This window comes from Erithacus rubecula (assembly GCF_903797595.1).
Source record: "Erithacus rubecula genome assembly, chromosome: 2".
NCBI lineage: Eukaryota > Metazoa > Chordata > Aves > Passeriformes > Muscicapidae > Erithacus > Erithacus rubecula.
Window position 1 is genome coordinate 92,863,718 of NC_136685.1, and position 22,843 is coordinate 92,886,560.

The 22,843-nt window shown below is 39.6% G+C and overlaps 2 protein-coding genes across 3 annotated transcripts in view; one reads left to right on the plus strand and one right to left on the minus strand.

The window, feature by feature from the left end:
- NVL (nuclear VCP like) overlaps positions 1–14,839 on the minus strand; it is a 39,825-nt gene extending 24,986 nt beyond the window's left edge. Inside the window, exons 1-13 of one of the 2 annotated variants that reach the window (XM_079297773.1) lie at positions 14,700–14,839; positions 12,208–12,281; positions 11,599–11,651; positions 11,413–11,509; positions 10,496–10,550; positions 9,710–9,976; positions 8,794–8,917; positions 8,430–8,506; positions 8,021–8,155; positions 6,462–6,563; positions 4,537–4,654; positions 3,894–4,038; positions 1,789–2,032 (exon numbers count right to left, since the gene is read on the minus strand). In XM_079297773.1, the coding sequence (XP_079153899.1) occupies positions 1,789–2,032; positions 3,894–4,038; positions 4,537–4,654; positions 6,462–6,563; positions 8,021–8,155; positions 8,430–8,506; positions 8,794–8,917; positions 9,710–9,976; positions 10,496–10,550; positions 11,413–11,509; positions 11,599–11,651; positions 12,208–12,281; positions 14,700–14,756 (1,548 nt within the window). In that variant the 5' untranslated portion in view covers positions 14,757–14,839. The remainder of the gene's footprint in view (positions 1–1,788; positions 2,033–3,893; positions 4,039–4,536; positions 4,655–6,461; positions 6,564–8,020; positions 8,156–8,429; positions 8,507–8,793; positions 8,918–9,709; positions 9,977–10,495; positions 10,551–11,412; positions 11,510–11,598; positions 11,652–12,207; positions 12,282–14,699) is intronic. The other variant, XM_079297774.1, reaches the window with a different exon arrangement.
- CNIH4 (cornichon family member 4) lies at positions 14,807–21,914 on the plus strand. The gene is made up of 5 exons (XM_079297785.1): positions 14,807–14,959; positions 16,094–16,162; positions 16,953–17,065; positions 21,024–21,164; positions 21,714–21,914. The coding sequence occupies exons 1-5, from the start codon at positions 14,891–14,893 to the stop codon at positions 21,739–21,741; spliced, it is 420 nt and encodes a 139-aa protein (XP_079153911.1). The 5' UTR covers positions 14,807–14,890; the 3' UTR covers positions 21,742–21,914.
- Positions 21,915–22,843: the final 929 nt, after the last annotated feature.

Sequence of the window (22,843 nt, forward strand, 5' to 3'; positions counted from 1 at the left end):
TGTATAAACTGTTAAATCTCTTAACACACTTCTAGAATATCCACTTTTATTGAAACCATCTGATTTCAAGACAACTCATCTCCTCAACTTGGTTAGACCCGGTCTTGCAATCAGGCCCTGATAAAGTTTGAGCAAACAGGACTGAGATGCAAGGTAATGCTTTTCTGCACTGCCCCATGTTGCAGATCACAGTGACCAAGGGAGGTGCATTCCAATTTCTCCAATCAGTTCCCTATTGGGAACTGAGAAAATACTCCATCAAAGAACTTTAGATCTTCACAACATAAGTGCATCCCCATTCTAACACAGAAAGGCAGTATCAAAGCAAACTGGTACTGCACTACAAGTAAAACTGTATCAGGATTTTCATTATAAGATAGGGGGAAAAAAATAAATGCAAAAACTCTGTTAAGTTTCAATGTTTTTCCTACAGGAGTATAAAGAAAAAGTATCACTTCATATGAATTTCAGCTAGGATAGCTCTACAACTGACCACAAAGAAATACAAGTGCTTAGAATGCCTGATACTCCATTTAAGTCCTGCTTCCTCTTCTCAACAGAGCCACTGAGAGAAACTCTGAAATAGCCAAGACCACTGGGTTTGTTTACTCAAATTGTGTGAACGATTTTTAAAGGTTTTGTATGTTTATTTTTCCATTATAAACATAATACAAGGGTTTTAATGACAATACCCTGTATCAGACTATGTCAACCTCCTGCCAGCTATCAAAACATGGCTTTGCTAGGATTAGACTTCCTCATTCTCAATGACCCCTTTGATCACTGTGATGTTGATAAAAGCAGTAACTACCTGCCCCTCCCCACTTTCTTTTGGCTACAGCAGGCCCCAGGAAGCACTGGGAGGTATAAGCACCATGCTTATGTTACACTAGTACAAAGGCTTACTACAGCTTTTTACACTGATTTTTGTCATCACAGCAACAGTGCCCTTTGACAGCCCTCCTAAAAACAGAATCTGAGCACAATGTGCATTTAAGCCCACTTATCTCCAGACAAATCTTTAGGAGGCTTGCACATAATGAAGGCATATACAGACTCCAAATTTTGAGAAGTAGGACCAAGGACTTCTGTATAAAGTTGTTCTGCTTCACTAGCCTTCATGTTACTTAGGCCAGAGAATAATTCTGGCACTGGAACTACTATTTTCTGCAACACAGTTCCAGTTGTGCTGCACATTAACAGCTCTTCTTTTCCTCAAACCTGCCACAGGTACCAGACATCACGTGTTATTTTACATCAAGTGATCACATAGCTGGGAGGCAAACAAAGGCTGCATAAATACCTCTAGACTTTGGCTTACTGTAACCCTGACAGGTCAGGGAAGAGCCCCAGGCATCATCACAAACACTTCACTGAGGGCACAGCAAACAGCTGGTGCATAATACTCAGTGCAAGTCTGATACTTTTAAAAATTCTGTTGCAGTCAATACACTTTTGAAGAGAGATACAGCCACTCTGAAACTCTGCTCTGCTAGAAGACAAAACAACACAGCACAAACAAAACAAAAAAATCCCAGGGAAAAAACACAGCTTTTATAAAATATTAACATATTTTTTAGGAGGACTGGGGTTTGGGATCCACTTTTCCAGACCCATTATAAGGATCATTAGGAGCTATACTCCTGCCTCAGAAACTGCCATTTCTAAATCAAAATTTAATATTAGGTTGGCTGTGGATGTTGGAAAATTTATGAGCAATGACTTTCACAAGTCTAGAATGGCTCAACTCTTCAGAAGCTAAAAACACATGCTTCAAGGAACACATACCTTAGGTGGAAGCTCTGGTTGGTCGGTGCCCTCTTCCACCAGGATGGCTGTTCCTGTCCCAGAGTGTGTGTGTCTCCTCCCCTGCTCCTCAGAAGTTATCAGGACCCTGTTGACTGTGCCCATGGCTGCCTCACGGCACAGGGCCATCAGATCAGCCCCCACAAAGCCCGGAGTCAGCCGAGCTAAATGACGGAATTCAAACCCCTCAGGGAGCTTCAGTTTTCGACACAAAGTCTGAAGAATCCTAATCAATAAAGGGGGAAAAAAAGAAAAGATAAAGCTGGAGAAGGAGCTGTTACTTGGTTAGTTTTTGTTTGTTTTTTTTCATATGTCCACATATGAACTGAAGTAGCACAGTGGGAAGTTTTTGCTCAAGTAGGAAGTAACCAACACTGAAACCCACAGAACTGTGCTATAAACTTCCTGTCACTTCTTAAACAAAAACCAGCAGCCTCAACCAAGCATTGCTAATCAGTGGTTTTGGTGACATAAGTATTACAGGTCATCTTTCAACATTAATTTATATTCAGAATTGACAGGCTGGGTCTCAGTGTACCATAGAGTTATCCACTGATACATTTAACCTGTATTCCTAATAACCTGAGCCTGCACTGCCTGTTCCATGCCACTTTTTAAAAAATTATCTATTAAAGAACATCCACAACAAGCTATTCTGCAAGAAGCACATGAAATCAGACTGTGTGAGAAGCTCTGGTTTAATCTTCAGTATCTTTCCCTGACCACTGAAAGCAGAATACAAGAATACAACAGCAAAATAACACTTCATTGGGAAAATATTTTTAAAAGGCAGCACAAACCAAAGAAGTCCAGATTGGTAACATGCTTCTAATTCCAATAAAAATTAATTCAAATTATTGCTAGATCAAATAATGTAACTACAGGAATGTTATGAAAAAACAAAGTGATTAAACTCTTCAAAATGCTAAAGTTGTAATATATTTTATCTGTTTCCCTCCCCAATAGCAAGTTCCATCATCATTTCTTTCAATCTTTATTAGGGCTAACAGCCTGTTTCTCAAGATTTTTTCAACCTGTCTGACAAGGGCTGTAGTTAATCAATTGAGTCAAAGTGTAAACAGTTCAGTACTGAGAAAAGAAGAAAATACAAGGTATTTTGCACAAGAAAATACCAGGTAAAGCAAGATCTGCAGGTACACCTTCTCATCTCACTCCACCCCCTAAGGCTGCAGAACCATAACTGAGCACTTCAAATCTTGCCTTCAGCAAGACTCACCCTGTAAATCAGCACACTGGACTTAGAAGATCTATGCAACCATTCCATTTTAAAATAAAGGAACAAACCATGCCTTCCACAAAACAAAACAGAAAGCAGGAGGAGAGAATTTTAAAAAGAAAATCATCAGTGCCTGTAAGCCTACACCTCCAGGAACACAAATACAAACAAATAATAATATGAATGCCTGTGACCCACTCCAACCTGTGAACAACCTCTGCACACCAGGATGGTCTTCCATTCACAACTCCTGTCCTTCAACACTGCAGTTTCTGGGAATATCATCATTTTTACATGTTTCTAGGAACTATCAGAGAATCACAACTCTCCTCAGGTGACTCATTATTTCTACCTCTAACCAACTGCATGTCTTGCCCAGAGCCAAGAGTAACACAACTACTACAGGGCAGTAAATCTGGAGGAAGAAGGGAGGGAAGAGAAAAAAAAAGTGGAGGTATGGCCAAAATAAAAAAAATAAATGAAAGTACGGCTAGGGTGGAATAATGGCCTGAGTGCTGACAATGCAAAGTGGCCAATACTGCAAGCAGAAGTGTTTGCCTCTTCAACTTAGAAATATGATTATCTGAGAATAAGAAACTTATCCTTTAACCTTTCTTTCCTTTCCAAAACAAGATAAGCTGTAAGTTTTTCAAACTTTCCTTCCTGTGTTTTTTGCTGTTGAGGAAAGGAGTAGCAGTTCCTTTTTCATTAAAAAAGCAAAAATGGATTTATTTCTTTTAAGTTAGTCTGACAGTCATAAAGTACTTTTCCTTAATTTGTATGTTAACTTACACATTATGTTCTTATTTATCAACATATCAAAAATAAAGTTTAATTTCACAACACATACTTCTCTCTTGCCCCTTCATCTGGGATCCCTAAACAAATTTCTCTGTCAAATCTCCCAGCTCTCCTCAGTGCAGGGTCCAGGGAGTCAGGTCTGTTTGTTGCTCCAATAACAAGGACCTGGGTAGTGGCAGCCACATTATTCAAGTCTAAGGGAAAAAAGGAAGGAAGTCAGTACTCATACTCACTGTCCAAACTTTGTTCCTATATCTGTAAGACTTTCTTTTCTTTACTAGTGCACATGATAGTAGTTTGATTAGTTTATCATCAGAGAGAAGCTAATCAACAGTCAGACCAAACTGCTGTTCATCTCTCTCTCTACTACCTAGAACTTACATTTTGCACAATCAAGCAAAAATTTTAAAATTAACAGATTCATTAATTAATAAATTTAACAAGTTCCCCTATCATATCTATATAAAAGACAGACTTATATAATGATGTACAGACCACTGTGAAAATATTGTAGTAACACCCTTTCAAACTTATTATGATCTTCCCACCACTCCCCAGGCAAACTGTGTGAAAATAAGAAAAATTATTGCCACTATCTCCTCTAAAGTAAGCACAAGTCACTGCTGAAGGGAAGCAGACAGTGAGCCTGATAATTATAATCAGGTTTTAGCCCAGTTGCTCCTGAAACTCACCATCCATGCAAGTGAGGAACTGAGCCACAATCCTCCTCTCCATGTCCTTCGACGCGACTTCTCTCTTTGGGGTGATGGCATCGATCTCGTCAATGAAAAGGACACACGGGGCGCTGGACTGAGGAGCAAGAAATTCATAATTACAAAATCACTCTGACAGTGTGCATTGCAAGAAAGAAATGTATTAGGCTCTCTGATCTCTAACTCTTACTGTAAATCTGCTGTACAGTCAACTCCTGATCAATTCTGTTGTTCTTGCTGACAATCTGGAGAGTCACCAGACTGTGAAACTCCACTGATCTGAAGCTATGCAATAATTAAGGCATGAGATTTAAAGTGTGTCTACACACTGTCTAAAATTTAAATATACCTCTGTGTTGCCTTATGTTTCCCCTAATTATTCCATTGTTACTGCCTGCTGAAGTCCATAAAGCAAAATCACGCAAGAAAGGTCTGGTTTGGTTAGTTGTTTGTTTTGTTAGTGACATTAAAGCTGTGGAATTTCAAGAGTAGAATTACTGACACACAGAATGAAACAAAAGGAGCAGTAGGTGGCCATGGAACTTCAAGACTACTACAGAGCCCCATCATGTTCAAAGAGCAAAAACGAGCAGTGAAACTGCTGTTTCACTGAGAGAAACTCCCACAAGTGTTCTGAAATTCCATGAACTTCATCAAAAGCCAGCAATAATATGGGTTAAAAATTAGCATAACTAACATAACGGTGCTTAGCTGATGTAAGATCATTGATATTCCCAAAAAGCATTAGTAGTGCAAAGGAATACTTAAGGAAACACTGGAATCTTGCTCCAAAGAAGTCGCACGTAAAAAACCCGCTGCACTGGGTGTTCCCAGGCGCCGGCAGCGCCATCTCGTGGTCATTCCCTTTCCCGCTGTGCCAGAGGGGGAAAGGAATCCTACGGATCCCACAGCACCCAAAAAACCAGGAAAAGTCTTTTCCCCTGCATAAAAACTAAGTGGAAAAACTACTTAAGGGAATGTAAGGTACTATCGAGGTTTTATTTTAGACATATTTTATGCAGTGGATGTTGTTTCTGCAATGGTACTTTAAAGCAATCTCCCCTTGATCACTATATATACAAAACATACGTCACTTCTAAAAACTCCTTGCCATAACCTATGTAATTTTATTCTAAACAACTTCTTAAAAAGGCTCCTAAAAATTAAAATTTTGTATGAACAGAAAACATAACAAACAGCTTTGCAATCAACCTTTTTGCCTGTTTAGGGGTACACTTTAAATACCTATATACAGTTTCAGGGCAGGGTAGAAAAATGAAATAAAGTTGGAAAACCACAACATCTTCAGAGGTCAGAAACAGAAAACTGACAAGAAATAAAACATCAGCCCCATACTAAAAACCAGAAATATCTGCATTTCTTTTCAATTAAAACTATCTCAACCTCTCTCATTCTCTTTGCTTCCTACTACGTCCAGAAGTCACAACAAAGCAAGGCTTAAACTTTATGCTGTTATCATGTTTGTTCCAAATTTCCTGCTTTCTTCCTAGACTGCCAAAGCCTAAAATCTCTCACATTCACTCAAATTCCATGCCATATAAAATTAGCAAAAACCATTTGTAAAAAAAAAGCACAATGATCTGCTCCTGATTTTTTCTTTTATTTACCAAGCCAAGCAGATCCAAATATGTAAATAATTTATGTTGCTCTCTTTACATTGCCATGATGAACCATCTTTTGTCAAGGCCTCAGAATAGCAATCTTTGTGCTCTGTGACATCATGAGAGTACAATGGAATTCTGGTCACAGAAGGGGAGACAAGTCATGTGTGTAGCAGGATTCACTCACTCACTTTTACTCCAACTCAAACCACAGCAATAAAGCATGAATCTACACAAAGAAAGACAAACAATTCACAGAGCTATTTCCAGTGGGTGTCTTACCACAGCCTGCTCAAACAGTTCCCTCAGTTTCTGCTCAGATTCCCCTGACACTCCAGACACAATCTCTGTTGCTGCCACCTTCAACATTGGGAGCTCAAGCTCCTGGAAGAAACAAGGAACATTTTATGATACATCCAGAGATTAGAAATGTTGGCTGCCCTTGAGGACAAATATTTTTTAACATGACACCTTTTAAATCTACAAATTACAAATTACTCAAGGAAAAATCACATCTTGAGGAATTTTTAAAAATATAAAAGGAGCATGCTCCAACTTAAAATGGAAAACAAAGCATTCCTTAGCAGTGTGGAAGATATTCCCCACCAGGTTTGGCTCCCAGAGTCCTGTTCCAGAAATATCTGTGTAGGATTTCACAGTAAGACACTAGTAAAGCTCACATTCAAAGTCTTCTGGTATTAAAAATAAATAAATACAACTACAACTTTAATAGACTGTAGCATAGTAGTGCTACAGATTGCTGCAGCCTATTTCAAGCTCTTGGAATTACATATAAAACTATCCCTAATTTAACACAAAAAAGAAAACTAACCCTAATTTATGCAACTCAAGGCCACCAGAGACCCTATGGTGCTCAAAGAAGATAATTTGCCTGAAAGAGCACTACTGAAAATCTCTTATTTAAGAAAAAAAAAAAAAAAAAAGTAGCAGTCATTACATTTATTTCATCTCCAAGTTTTTCACTTGTGACAAACTTCTTTTCTGAAATGTAGTACCCTTCCAGCATATAAATACTTACTGAAGCATTAAATATCATCAAATTATTCAAAGGGTTCAATTTTACAATAAGGCATTACAAAGAAAACATCTAAATCTTCTTAATTGGAACATTTTAATAATGTCAGAAGGGTGCAACCAACATTTCAGGAAAAGATGTCAGTATTTTCCTTATCTGCACTACAAAAGCCAGTAATTTACATTCATCTAGATTTAAGGTTATAATAAGCAACATTTAAGGAGCAACTGTATTAAAGAAAAAGAAATCAAAAAAGTTATCACTGAGAGCCCTTAAAAATCCTTAAATTTATATCCAAAACCGGAACAGTGGCACAGCAGCTTCACCATCACCCCAAACTATTAACACCAATATTGTCATGTGCTCTGAAAACATCAGTATGACACAGGCAAGGCAAGATCCAGTTTTGGAATTCAGAAATCACCAGGTGTCACCCAACAGAATCAATGTAATGCCTCATACAAGGTGGTAAGGTTGAGTCTGACTTGAAACAGTATGGTAAATGTAACCAAAATTATCTTTCATTTATAGCCTTCTCAAAACACCTGTGCCTATACTGCTCTGTTCTAGGAATGCCTCAAAGCAGTGAAATCACACATAAAATCCTGTCACTATAACTCTCTATGTATGAGGTTCTATCAAGTAAAGATTCAGGTGGAATGGAAACAAAGGAAGTAAGGATTAATGTATTTCAGACATCATAGGATGGCTACAATGAAAAGCTCATCTGTTGTGAAAGATTATTCTCCTTCCTTCTACAAGTAACTCAAAAAAGGAAGAAGCTGTAAATGTGAAGCCATCTCACCCCAGCAATTGCCTGTGCCAGCAGTGTCTTCCCACACCCTGGTGGCCCATGTAAAAGAAAGCCCCGAGGTGGAACCACTCCTAAGTGGGTGTAAACCTCAGGATGACGGATGTGAAGGAGCATCTTGCATATTTCCTGTTAAGAACAAGAGAAATCTCTATTTAAATAGCAGAAATTAGTATTTGCTATTCTTATAGACAGGGCAAAATAAATCCTGTTTAACAATCTGAATTCAATGATTGCTTACAGAAAGATTAATCAGAGAAAAAACAACAACTTTGCTGCTGTTGGTATAAGCAGCTTTGCTCAGTGCCATGTAGATGAACTCTGCAATATTTCTTCTCTGTAATTTTTCATGACACATTTTATTCAGTCTATCCTGTAGCCCACCTATAAAATTTTAACTAACCTTTAATGTTTCATCATTGCCTCCTACATCCTCAAACTTCACTGAAGGGTGGTAAAGCTCTGAATCCCTATTTCTCACTGTAAAGAAGGAAAATACACAAATTCAATTTATGGTATAAATGTATTCGCAATACTGAGCAAAATGTACTCAGCCTAAACAAATAGCTAAGGAAACAGAGTAATATTGTTTTTTATTAGTGGACACAGTACTGCAATAATTTTTCAGTACAACATTAAGGCTAAATTTCTTCTAAAAACTGCCTGGGGTCATTTCTCTGCACATCAGAAAATACTCTCTGGTAACAGACTCCATGGTCTAGTACCAACTCTTTGTTTGGAGTAACACACCAAAAATAACTTCTCACCTTTCTTAAGTAACATGGATTCAATTTCCCCATCTACATCTGCAAATTCTCCTTTTTTTCTTTTTGCTCTCCTGCCCTTTGTCTTCTTTCTTTCACTCTCCAAGACAGAAAATTCTGTTGATTTCTAGGATATAGAAGCAGAATTATATACACAAAACCTTCCAAGTCAGTTAGCTTCTGCAAAAACTTAAAAGAACAAAATGTGTGTCTATGATGCTTAACTTACACAGATTATATAAATAAAGCAAAGGAGAAACTCTCTTTTTGTACTTAGGATTTGCCTTATTTTTAAATGGGTTAATTACAATAGTCACTTTTTTTGTTAAGTGAACATAGAAATGAGAAAAAACATCCAAAACAAAACCAAAAAAGCCCCTCAAAAGTACTAACCAAAACCAGACACCAGTTATTTGCATGCCATAGAGGAATCCACTTTGGGGGTATATACAACTATACAAATGTTTTGTTCCATTGGAAACAATTTTTATTTCTAGTAAGTCACAAGGGGGTATAAGAAAATGTTATTCAGTGCTAATACAAGTTAATACGTGAGAAAAGGAGTATTACAGGACAAAAGAAATAAAAAGAAGTTCCCTGTTTTCCCCAGGGTTACTAAGAATTTACCATTGGCTAAGGAAGACCACTGGCTGTGGCTGCAGCAAGCCACAGGCCAGGTAGGCTGGTCACAGGCAAAAGCAATAAATAACAGCTACATTCCACTCATCTTTCTCTTGGTATGGGCACTAACCTGAGCCTCTTTCATACTAAGAACTACATTTTCCTCAAAAAGAACCTGGAAGCATTTCGTTACTTGGTGACTTTCTACCTTCTGCTTGAAATGGGAAGAAGCTTGAAATGGGCCAATTCTATTAATGCATCTACTCAGAACACCTTGGGCATGTGAAACACAAAGTACCTCAGAAATTGGTCTCTTTTCCTCTCCTTCCCCATCCTCAGAAAGGTCAATGAAGAAGTCTTTGCCATCAGGAGTTTTATCAATGAACCAGCCACCATCAGATATCCATCTTTCACCTCTGGATCCTGGTGTGAGGGTGCTTGTTTGAGGTGCTGTTCTCACACAAGGAGAGGTCTCCACTGGGTCATTTTGTGGAGTGGGTGGAACAGAATCAGGATTTCCTTTCTTGTATAAGCTTAGCAGGGAACTGTTCATCTGGTTTGTAGACTGCAGATTTACACATAAAGAAAATACACGGGGCAGGTTTTAACTTGGATTATTTATACTTAGAGGTCAATTAAAACTATTTCATAAACAATTCAGCATTCAGAAAATAGGCAATGCATCTTCCAACCCACACCTTTGCAAACCAAATGACTGCATATAAACCCACATGTGCTGGCTGAAGGGGCAGCAGCCTTTGCAATTCACCCTGGAATGACTCCTGTTAATGGGCAGGCACCTCTTTTGGCAGTAGTTGGAGATGTCAATTCCTTCAATCACTTCATCCATTTGATAGCTAAGTCCTTCAGGCTCTCAGTGTGCCTTCCCAGAAGTGATTCCCCATCACAAGCTCCTCTTTTTCCTTCAGAAAACAGCCTCCTTCCAGCTCCACAGATTCTCAGTTGGAATTGGTAATTCTGACTAGACCTTATCTCTATCTCCCCTTTTGAATTCTCCAAGAGCAATTTTACAATATAGAATCATATATTCTACAAATACAATCATAATAAAATACAAACTTACTAGATCTTCTGGATAATCATCATAGTCAGAGTCATCTGTGCCACTTCCAGTAGCCCTTAATAGGGAAAGAAGACAAAAACTATTAATTTATCAGAGCAGAATTGCAAGTGATACATCTGTAAAATAAACCAAAGCGATTTCTGGAATGTGGCTCCCCATAATCATGGTAGGTAGCCTAATGCTGGAGAGAAATTCCTGACTCCTGTGCTCATAATCTTCTACCCTAGAAAGTTAAAAAATGAATCCTTCCCAAGTGTGTGATGAGTTGGATCAACTTGCTAACCTGTCTGAAAGACAGACCTATATAAAAGTGATGTAGGTTCATTCTGATTCAGTTCACCAAGGGAAATATGACCAAATCACTGCTGAACCAGACAAACCCCTCTGACAATACTGTCCTACTTTCCCATGAGATCCTTAATATCTATTACAGGTTAGAGAAAACAGAACATTCCATGAGGTTATGGACTGGGTTAGGAGTCAGGAAATCTTCATTCCAATCTCACACCCACTGGTGATTGACTCTGAATAGCCTGTCTGGCAGTCTCATCTCTCAGATGAGCCCAGTATCTCCCACACCCAAGAATGATTAAGAAGAAAACAAAGGAACTGAAACACAAGAGGAACAGGGTATTATGTGGAAAACTAACAAGGAAGCCATAAGGCTGTCCACTAATTCAGGGCTATATGTTCCCCATCACAGAGAAATCATGATTGGCTCTAATATTAGCTTGTCTTCAGCAACAAAAAAGTTTCCAATAACTACAGGTAACTTCTGAAGAAGACAAGCCTATGGGAAATCAAGGATCCATCTGCACCCTTGAAACAACCAAAATGTAATAAACCAAACCCAGAAAGCTTTAAAGAAATGGTAACAACAATGGCATTATTAAACCAGTTGTAAAAATTCTTCTTACTCGTTTTTCTCTTGTTGTCTTGCTCTTTTTGCCACATGTTCAGATTCTAAAACTTCCAGATCTTCACGTTCTTTTTCGTTACTGATTATTTCAAACACTGCAAGAAAAAGTTCAACCACGTTAAGAATAACAGCCAAAGCATAATCAAACAATTTGGCATCTTGGACACAATATTAACAGATCTACCTTTTGCAACTTGTATTCTAAAGGCATTTCTTTTTCTTCGTCCATAATCTACACTGAAAAAAAAAAGAAAAAAAGCAGGTTACACCAACTGATTTTTCCCTCAACACAGTGCCATTCCCAGTGGAAAAGGTACATGGGAAGTTGATTCCCAAGCTTCCACACAGGTTCTTATTAGAAACTACCTGTGTGAAAATGTGATCATCCTGCTGAGTAACTGAGGAAGGTTTTCAGTGTCTTACTGGATCCTCTATCTCCCCCACCATGTCTGCACTGAGGAGTTATTTTCCCCCACATTTTAAACTCACTGGGGTAAACCCCAACATGCTGCAACAAATCTGCAGCTTTTTATTTAAAACAAAACAAAAAAAAAAAAATCAACCCATAAAAAAACCCAAACAACAACTAGATCCTGTAATGCCAATACATTAATAAAATATGAGTCATTAAATTTATCAGCAGAGGGAAACAATCTTATTGCTTCAATTAACCTCAACAACTGGTAATGAAGGTAACAGAAAGAAAATTACAACTTTCATCATGAATGTAAAAGAACAAACTAATTTTGAACACAGGATACAAGAAGACAGGCTATAAGAAGATAAGGCTCACCTGTAGGTTTTCTGCAAATCAGATGCTAGAATTCCAATGTCAACATACTCCCCACATTTACTGCTTGCAAGATACTGAAATGAAGAATTTTAATAGCAGAGAATAAAATCTTTGTCAATCACTTCACCAGAACAGCTTGACCAAATACGCCTATTTTAAATTCTGCCCTCCTTGACAGTTGAAATGAAAATCAGAATCAGCTTTTCACTGCCTTGCAACACACCAGACAGTATTTCCCAATGAAATGGGAAATGCTGATTAAAGCACAAGTTTCTGGGCAGCTCTGCCTCCTGGGGAAAGGCAGCATCCTACATTTGGGGGCTTTGATGACTTCTGCTGGCTCAGCTCTGTTACTTTTATTTAGCAAGAAAGCTGAATCTGTAGCCCACACACCATCTTATTGTCTTGGTTCCTCTCAGTTATCCTCCTTTTGGTTTAGATCTCCTGCCCTAAAAATGAAACCATCTATATGAATAAGCATGGATACTCTCATAAGAACAACTTTAATCTTTATAAGATATTTCAGAGAATACTATAGAGAACTATGTTAATAAGGTGGATTCTATCAAGCCTTTTTACTGCCCTGGCAGCAGCTAATCCAACTCATTTTCAAACCTCAATTATGAAAGTGTGAGAAAATATACTAAATTTCATGTTCAACTGTACTCCACTTGCTTTCTTCCCCCATTCTCCAAATCAGCAGTGAGAACTTTTGATACCATAAAGATGGGTTCCTTCTTCAAAATTAGGGAGAAAATACAGACTCATCCTAAAAAATCTGGTATCACAAATGTCACAGCAAGGAGGATTTCAAGCCCTCATTTAAATCAAGAACTCTACACAAAACAATCAAATTGAATACATGTTCTTCTACAATTATGTTGCCCTTCAGATCACCCATGGGCAGCTTCTGTCTTGTATGACACATCAAGGCTACCATAAACCCAGCTGGATTTTCCACTTTGGAATAGTTGAGACACACTCAGTGTGATCTTCTGAATTAAACCAAGCAAGTTTCCTTGAGCAATCACTGTCTCATTTTAAGGAATTGGAAGTGGAGTACATTTATACAGAGGCTCAGAAATCTGATATTCAAGGTGCAAAGTCATTATAAATTATCATAAGCACTGTGCCACTTGAAAGAATCACAGATTTCCCTGTTGTTGCCACATTTATTTGGGAAGTAATCCCATATCCCCTTTTTCTCATCTATTCAATAACATCACTGTACTTGTTCCCAAAGACAAACAGCATTTGCCAATATCACAGAATCACAGGATCAGTTAGGCTGGGAAAGATCTCTGAGACCTTCGAGTCCAATCTATGACCTCCAATGTCCATCATCCCTTCTCTGAAGAAATTCTTCCTAAATATGTAACTATACACACACACACATACATATATTTACATCCACATACCTACAGACCACATGTATATATATATATATATACACTTATACATGTACATATATAGACATATATACAAACAGATACACAGCGTGTGTGTCTATATATACACACATATACCTACACATACATATATATATATATAGTGATAATTGAGAAATGATTCGTGTTAATCATAAAAGTTTTGGAGTCTGTATAAACCAGAATACCTAAAATAAGAAAAGAACATGGACCTAGATAAAGGGAAATATATGATTAAACCCACTCTGTTTAAATCCCCCTGTTATTAATATTGTGCATACCAGTTTGAAAAAGGAAAAAAAGGGTTTTCCATAGTCTGAAAGATTGTTTGTTTTTTTTTTTTCAGAATCAGATTTCCTGCCTTTGTGTGATCAATCACAAACTATCTGCTAAAGATCAGACTGCCCACTTCTGTTTTTTATCTACAAAGACCAAATGGTTACATGACCAATTGTCCAAAGAGCTGTCCAATGGAAGTTTGGAAGTTTCCAACCACTGTTTACCTTGCAGAATTATGACAACAAAACAATAACAATTATTGATTACTACAAGGAAAACTATCTATAAAAAAGAAGCTGCAAACCAAGTTCGGTGGAAGTGTGGAGTGCGCAATGACTCCTCACGTTTTCCCTAGCGCTGCCTTCTCTAAAATAAATAAATAAATAATTTATATAAAATAAAGCAATCTAAATTATGCTGAATATCGAGACTTTGTTTCTCATCTATAACAATATGAATACTTCGAGTATATTTCTTTTGCCCAATTCATTGCCCATGTGAGGCAGCAGCAGCCAGCCTCAAGACCAGAAATACTAGAGGACAGAAAAATTACAGAAAAAAAAATGTTTTATAAAAAATTAGAATAAATAAAATAAGCCAATAGACCTTTCTAAAGCATTTTTAAGGCCTTTCGAAAAAGGTCAGAGGCAGGGCCGGGGTTTGGTGCCAGGGAGCGGGCCGGATGCTCAAGGCCCCTCAGCCGGAGGGGGATACACGAGCCCCCCGCCGGCTGCCGGTGCCGGTGGTACCGGGGGTGCCGTGGGTGCCCCGGCAGGCGGGCGGTACCTGCTTGATGCGCTGCTTCAGCCGGGGATCGGAGACGCGGCCAGGCCGGCACCGCATGGCGGCCACCCCCCCACAGCAGAGCGGACTCCATTTCCCAGCGTGCCGCGCGGCGCGGGCCGGCCCGGGCGGGGCGGTGCCTACGGCGGCCGGGAGGGCCCGAGCGCGGCGGGCGCGGCGGCGGCGGCGGCGGGATGGAGTCGGTGGTCTTCATCTTTTCGCTGATCGACTGCTGCGCCCTCATCTTCCTCTCCGTTTACTTCGTATCCTGCTGCTCCGGGGCGGGCTGGGCGCGCTGGTTCGGCGGCGGGGCGGGGTGGGGTGGGGTGTGCGGCCGGAGCGCGCTGGCAGCTCGGCGGCTGCGGGGCTGCGGCTGCACGGGCGGGCCAGGCCGCGGCTGAGGGGGCACAGGGAGCGGGGAGCCCGGAGCTCCCGGAGCTGGAGCGCGGCCGGCGGTGTTTTCCGCAAGGACGCGGTGCTGTGTTAGCGCTGCGCTCTGTGTGCTCGGTGAGCTCCGCTCTGTGGGCGCTGTGTTGGCGGCTGTGGCGCTCCGCGCTCCTCCGCACGCAGCATTGCCCTGCGCTTTTGTGAGGGCTGCCCGCCCTCATAGCCTGCTGGCAGCGATATTGCATGTAAAGGCACCGACTTGACTTCTCTCCCTTACATCTCTCATAAAAGAGGGGATTGTTTAGGGTCTACCTAGTTCTTCTAGCAAAACCAGCCGAAAAAAAAAAAAATCATCCTAGGAGGAGAAGCTGTTTCTTGAAAAATGAACGGCCTTAACCAATTTTTAGGAATAGGAAAAAGACTTCGTAATATTCATTTCCTTGGAAAAAAGAACCCTGAGACATGCGCATCCTAAGCCTTTTTGGAGAGGACTTTTCTGCCTGTAATATTTGTATTTCAGTCTAAAAAGTTCGTTCAGTAACGATGCCACTCTATTATTTCCTGTCAAAATTAATTCAATGTTGTCGTAAATGTTGGAGAGGAAAAAAGTAGATTCACTGTTTAAAGCTGAGAGATTTTGTGAGGAGAGTTTGAAAGTGCATCAACTTCTGCCACCTTTCAAGTTTTGGTTTCAAGGGTTGTAGTGACAATTTTGTTACTAAAAGTATTGAGTTTGCCTCCTTGGTCTGTTTTTAGGGCTGAACTGAACTTTAGCACTTGTGCAACAGTTGCCCTTGGGAATATGTAATAAAATCACTTGATAAAATGTAGCCAAGCCTTGTGTCTAAAGATGGAGTGAGTTGTTACTAATTGGAGTCTGCCTTTGACAGAGTGAGGTAGGGCGAGGCAGTGAATGCTGAGGGCAGAGGGTTTTCCCCAGTTTATTGGCTAAAAGTAAAGCTTTGTGTATCCTGAATTACCATGCAGTGTTTCCTTATCCTGAACCTCAGATAATCACACTATCAGATCTGGAATGTGACTACATCAACGCTAGATCATGCTGCTCCAAGCTCAATAAAGTAAATTGTTCTTTGCATTTGCTGTGGTTTGAGAAAACCACATCCTTCATCTGAGCATTGCAAATAACTGGGGTGTGATGGGTATCTGAGGAGCCTTGACTGGCAGTATTTTGCATGTTTTCCTTATTTCAGCCTGCTTGTCTTTTTTTGGATGTCCATCTTTCAGCAAATTCCATCACAAAAGCACCATTTTAAATGAATCTGCTTAAAACTCTTAGAATTAAATCAACGTGGCCTTCCCATGTGTGTTCACTTTGATTTAAAGATATTTTTTCTTGATGTGAGAGAGAATGGTACAAAATCCTGTCAAGCCAGGAAGGTATAATTGCCAGGGTCTGACCCAGTTTAATGATTCCAGTTTTTATATTGATCAGTTTTCTTATCTGTTCCAAGCCTGGGGCTGTTTGTGCAGGTTTTAATTATCTGAATTCCCAAACCCACTGCTCTCTGCAGTGATTTCAAATGAGCTCTGTATACTTCCTCAATTCTCTTTCTTGAATTCTTGTGTACTGTAGTTGTGCTCAGACTGTGCTGCTCTCTAGAAATGTTTGTAACACTTGCAAAAAGCACCTCTGTTACAGTATCTCAGGGCTTGATTTCTGCTTACTGCTGTGGAATCTGCCTGAAGGCATTGATTTGTCCACACTGTGATGAAACCACACGCCTCTGCTCTCAATTCTTCAGATTTTACATGGTTATAATCAGATTATAATCCCAAATATATGGGGTTTTTTTCATAAAGGAATTTACATATGTGCAGTTAACTCTTTCCTCTTTCCCCTTTTTGCAGTGGGTGGTGCCTGAGGTGATTGGCCATGCTGTTGTCACAGTATTAATGCTTATTTCATTGCACTGGTTCATCTTTCTCCTTAACCTGCCAGTGGCCACATGGAATATATACAGGTAAGTGCTCAGGGGCTTGTGGAATTTCTCTTTAGCGCTGTTACTAGTTTAGCTTTTAGTAGAAAGAAGAATAATATGTCATGTGGGATGTTTGAGTTGTGCTCTTGAGCTGCTAACAGTCTTCATTGATCAACCTGACATAATTTTGTGTGTCATTTTAATGACAAGAAACCCAGCAGTGTAAAGGACATGAAATTTTGGCCTTTAGCTCGCATTCTCTTTAATTCCCAGGAATCTCCATTTGTGGGTCACTCCCAAATTCATAGGGAATCATAGCAGATTAATTTGGATTATGAAATAGTACTGAAAACGGAGTTAATAATGTTTTCATGCTGTTCCTATCAGCATAAAAGTGCTTAGGCTGGCATGGCTGATGGGTGCTAAACCATGGGGCTGTGGTGTTGTCCCCTGCACCCTCCTTCATTTACTGACTTGGGCCTTCCTCTCATCTGCATTGGGTTTGGCCCCCATCCTGCAGGTTTGTATTTGGGAAGGTTTGCAGCCTTTTCACCCTAGGACAGCTGTCAGACTTACTGCTCTGTGTACACTAGGCTGCCACCCTTGGAAATGGTTTAATTAGCAGTGGAGTTTCCATGTGGCAACTCTGGGACTCAATTCAAACCATGTTCTTTTTATCTGATATCATTTGCTATGTGGAGAACTGACCCTTCACAGATGTTTGGCTGATGGAAACTGGGTGTAGATTTGTCACAAAATATCTCCAGTCACTGTACTGAGGGAAGTCAAAAGCCCAAATGTTAAATGTGCAGGTATGGAAAGCTGGCTGTAATCCTTGTTTTCCTGAACCTGCCAGGGCTAACTGTTGGCAGGGATGGGTTGAGCTGCTGGCAGGATTAAACAAGAAGTTTCATAGCTCTTATTAAAATAAAGTTGAGGATCTCTGTACTGATAACCTGATTGTTCTTGGGCAAAATAGCTGTGCCATTTAAATATTGCTAAATATCACCCTTGTTTTTTACAGAACAGCAAAGCCTTCAAATGTTTCTGAGCTGAAGAAACATGAGACAGTATAACTTTATGCTTACTTAACATTGCCTAAATACACACACATAGGGCATGGCTTTGCCTGGTTTTGTTTGCCCCTCCCAATGTACAGCTGTGACCTACAGTGATCTCACTGTTTGGTTGGGGACTGTGATGTTTCATTTAGGCAAGGCTGAGACACCACAGACAGAATGCATTTTCTTTGAAACTCAAAATTTCCTGTGCTGATAACCACTTTGCTGCTTCATTTTGTGTACTTATGTTAATTTTTTAAAGTAGCCACTTGCTTTCCCTTCTAAAACTGGTCAGAGGGAGTTTTAAAAGAGAAATTATTTATATTTCTACATGTCAGGCAGTCAGCTTTGATTGCTGTACTGTATTGACAGCTCTCATTTTATATATATCATACATAGCATAAATATTCTGAATATCCTAAAATCCAGGATTGTTTCCTTAATTTTAGATGTGCAGTGTAGGCAATAAGGAGTCAAAATATTAGGCCTGTATCACTAATTCTCCCTTCTTTGTGTGGATTGAGGAGTTTTTCCCACATCAATAGCCAGGACTATCCCATCTCTAGTAAAGGAGTTGGAAGCTTGCAAAAGCAAATGTGGGGTTTAGCATTTCCAGCTCATTAGGAACTGTAGTGACAGCACCAGGAATAATGGGTTCAAAGTAAAAGAGGGGAAATTTGAATTAGAAATACAGAAGAAAAATCATTCTGTTGAGACTGAAGAAGTCCCTGCTTTGCTGTGTAAGTGATAGAGGGAAAGGTAGGATAATCCCTTCCCCTTATTCACTTTCATTTAAAACCTTCTTAATCCCAATGACTACATAGCAGCTACTGGCAATACTGGCTTAATTTAGTAATTCTCTCAAGGATTTCAATGAGAGGAAAGAGGTTTTGTGCAGGAAGGGTATCAGAAACAAATCCTGGGAAGGGTAAATTAGTCAAAAACAACATTCAGAGAGACTTTCAAATTTCCAACATGTTTATTGTAACATCCTACTGGCCCTTCTTGTTCAGCACACTCAGATAATATTTAACTTCTCTTTTGAATGAATTTTGTAGTGTCTCCAGCAAGACAGTTTTGTCTTACATTCTCCTTGTTTTGAAACTCAAAGGGAAGCATTCAGCTTTTTTTTTTCTTCTTTGTTATATAGATCTCTTAGAGAAAATAGGTCCAAATAAAGAGATTCTTGCCATGCCTTTAAGAAGATAAAAGTGAATGAATAAAAAAAAATTTTAAAAAAATCTTTACAATTCACTGAAAATTCTGATCAGAGCTTCTACATCCCTTTAAAAATTGGGAAATCAAGAGGGTGCTGTGGTAGCAGCTTCCACTGAATGGAAATCCTGGAGGCACTAATGTGTATATTTATTAAAGCTGACAGTTAACTTGTTTGCTGCAGAAGTTTTTTCGCAGTGTAGAGGATGACAGCTGGCTTGAGCTGGGTTTGTCAGCACCCAGCAGCATTGTATCCATGGCTCAGTTCCTTAGATAGAAAATATAGGCTGTCTTGCCTTGTGGGCCTCTTGGAAGGAATGCCTCACAGCTTATGCAGTTAAGTTGCATCATTTAAGTGTGACCATTTTTTAAAAAAAGCAAAATTAATGCATGCTGTCTTTATGGCACTCATATCCCAGACATGTAAGAAAATTATGCATTCTGTTTCTAGAATAAAATGGTGCAGGAAAACCTCCTTTTATTCCATAAAAATGTCCCAGGAAATGGACAATAATTTGTTTTATAACACTAAAAAACAGAACAACGATTCAAAACTTTAAATTTAGAAGACAATTTCAAACTGAAATTATTTAACATGAACTATTTTTAATAGGACACAACTTTTTTAGTCAAATATGCTGCTTTTTTGTGCCTCTGTGACAGACAATTACTGTGGGATGAACTTTTCCTTTCCCAATGTCCTACTGCTGGTAGAAAACTCTGTTGTTTGTTCCCTTTCCCTCCTCTCCTGTTGTAGAAATGAATGCTGTAAGAGGTGGGGAAGTGCCTTTTGGACTACAAGTGGTGCCATTAGAGTAAATTAAGAAAATTGAAGAAGTGTTCTGAGACCATGTTTCTGCTCCAGCTTTAAGACAAAGAGTTAAAATCCTATATAGAAAGAGTCTGATTTCAGGAAAGTAGAGCCTGTATAGCATGATAGTGAAGTGATGTTCTAGCCTGAGCTCAGCTGGAGTAAGAACTTCATGTGCTCCCTGGAGAAATTCTGACAAGAGAACATGCTGCTGGCTCAATTGTCACAGGACACTCACATTTGGTTTGCTGGTTTTATGCTTCCTTGGCTTACATTCCACTTGGCTTCACCTGCCTGTTGTTCTCATGTGGGTTCAGACAGCAGAACCTGAAATCTTCAGTTCTGCCTGACCCATCCTGTCACCTCAGTGTCGGTGCTGAGGTGTCCCAGGATGGCTGTGACAGGGGCAGGAGTAACAGCACAGATCCCTTGCCTTGGTTTATGCCATCTCATTGTGACCACTGGAGTTTGTGATTCTCTCAGTGAGGGTTTTTTTTTGCTAAATAAATTACTGATTCTTAGTTAAATCAGGTTATTTTCCAGTCCCTTTCATCTAATGCATCTTTCCACTGTGGGTGGGCATTTTGCCCATGACAGCAACTAACTGTGAGCAGCAATTAAAATGAACTGGAATTGGCTATTACCTGGAATCTCTCTCATTTATACATGGGAAGCTAGGCTGATGTTTTTAGTACTTCTTGTTCTCTTATTATTTGTGGGTTGTAGTGGCAGAGATAGCTGCAATATACAGAACTCCCTTACCTTGAATAGTGAAACAACTCTTCAGATGAAAGTCCTTCTTGGCAAGCCTTCCCCTGCCTTTTGCCCTGACACTCCCTAATGTTTCAGTGATTAAATTTTGGGGTTTATTGTGTGGTTTTTGGTTTGTTTTTCTCCCCCCCTTTATCTTCAGGTACATTATGGTGCCAAGTGGAAACATGGGAGTATTTGATCCCACAGAGATCCATAACCGAGGACAACTGAAATCACACATGAAAGAAGCCATGATTAAGCTGGGCTTTCATCTGCTCTGTTTCTTCATGTACCTTTACAGGTTAGTTTCAAAACTTGCTCCCAAAGAACAAAGGGATTATCTGCCAGCTATTTTTATCTCCTCTAATCCACTGGTGTAATTGCTGGTATTCATGTCTTAGCTTTTTTGCATCTGGCTAAGCCTCAGTAATATATTTTGACAGCTATCTCTGGGCTCATTACATGCCTTTATTCATTCTAATCAAACACTGGAAAATGTAAAGAGTTGCCTGCTTTCAGCACCTACAGTAAGCAGCCTGTTTAGAAAGGATATACTCTTGAGAACCAAGTTTATTTTACAAGTTCTGTTTTTAAAAAATGAAGTTGATCTGGCAGTTACAAACAGATGTGCTCTGTGATAAGGCCACTTACTCCAAGGTGGCAGAGCTGCTGTTCCTCTGCTGCAGTATTGCTTCTGCAGCCTTGTCTTCCTGAACAAAGCACACAACAGGGGTGCCTTGACTTTCTATTTCAGGTTCTCTCAGTGCAGCTCTCCCATGACAGTGAGAGCTGCTCCTGCTTGCACAAGCTTCAGTAATCCACTGGTATCATGTTTTCTGTTTTGTCACAGTATGATTCTGGCTTTGATAAATGATTGAGAAGTTGAAAGAGAACCATTAGCTGCCAAATTGGGTCATCACTCCAGTGACTGGTTGTGGAGCCACAGACACCTCCCGAACACACCTAGATCAGTGTCGTCATGCAGTATATTTTTTCCTCTTTGAACAATAAATATTTTTCTGTATTTTTAACATAAAATATTTTCAAAATATGCTGGATCTGTGTAGCAGTTGTTTTTGTTCCTTTAAAAGCAAAACTGCTGGAGCTGCTCTTTCTGGAAGATGAAATCCTTCCTTACAGAACTGACCTTGCAGGAATTAAAAGGTGACAAGGGAAACTTGTTTCAGCAGCATGAGCTGGTAATGATGGTAGTTCCAGGACATTTAAGTGCAGCTATGATATCTGATTCTTGCTGAGAGGTGTCATGATAAGACTCTGGCTGCCAAGCTGTCCTGTCAGAGCCTAATTTGAAGCAGCACTTGGAACAGATTTCAAAATGGAACAGGAGCACAGCTTGCATCTTTCTGTTGGTACTCTTTCCAGACAAAAATCAATGGAATACAAGTTACATTTTCCTCCCTTTCCCCACTCCCCTACAGTAACCTATATGAAGTCTTGTATTTGGATGGATTAAGATCCCTTTGGTGGACATGACACTTGTAAGAGTGCAGATAAACAAGAACCATGATTAATACTTGCTTTTTCCCTTCAACTCCTATTTCATCATTGAAGTACATCATGGAGATCCAGATAAAGAACATATTGCACTGGGGTGGAGTGGGTTACAGAGCAGAAGACTATCTGCAGTTGCTACTCCCTGAACCTGCTGTTTGTATAGCCAGTGGGGTGAAACTAGAGTCTGTCTAGCTCAGGGAAATGGTCTGGTAACCCATAACCCCCCTCACCCAATTCTGCTGTGACTCTGCTTCAGTGATACCAGCAAGTTCTCTTTGTGCAGCTCTTGCCTTGGTGATAAGTGTATAAACCTGAGTTTGTACCCTCACTGTCCAATAACTGTCTAAGTTTTTTATATGTGCTTGAAAACAGGTCTCTTGGAACAAACACATCAATTAAAACACTTTAAAAAGATACACTTCTGCAATTACGTTCCAAAATTTATGAGCTTTTTCTTCATAAGTA

Bases quoted from the DNA above. Each gene is read 5' to 3' on its own strand.
- CNIH4 (XM_079297785.1), top strand. From the start codon at position 14,891: ATGGAGTCGGTGGTCTTCATCTTTTCGCTGATCGACTGCTGCGCCCTC. The intron at 14,960-16,093 runs GTATCCTGCTGC...CCTGAACCTCAG, and splicing joins TCTTCCTCTCCGTTTACTTC to ATAATCACACTATCAGATCT. The intron at 16,163-16,952 runs GTAAATTGTTCT...CCCTTTTTGCAG, and splicing joins GCTGCTCCAAGCTCAATAAA to TGGGTGGTGCCTGAGGTGAT.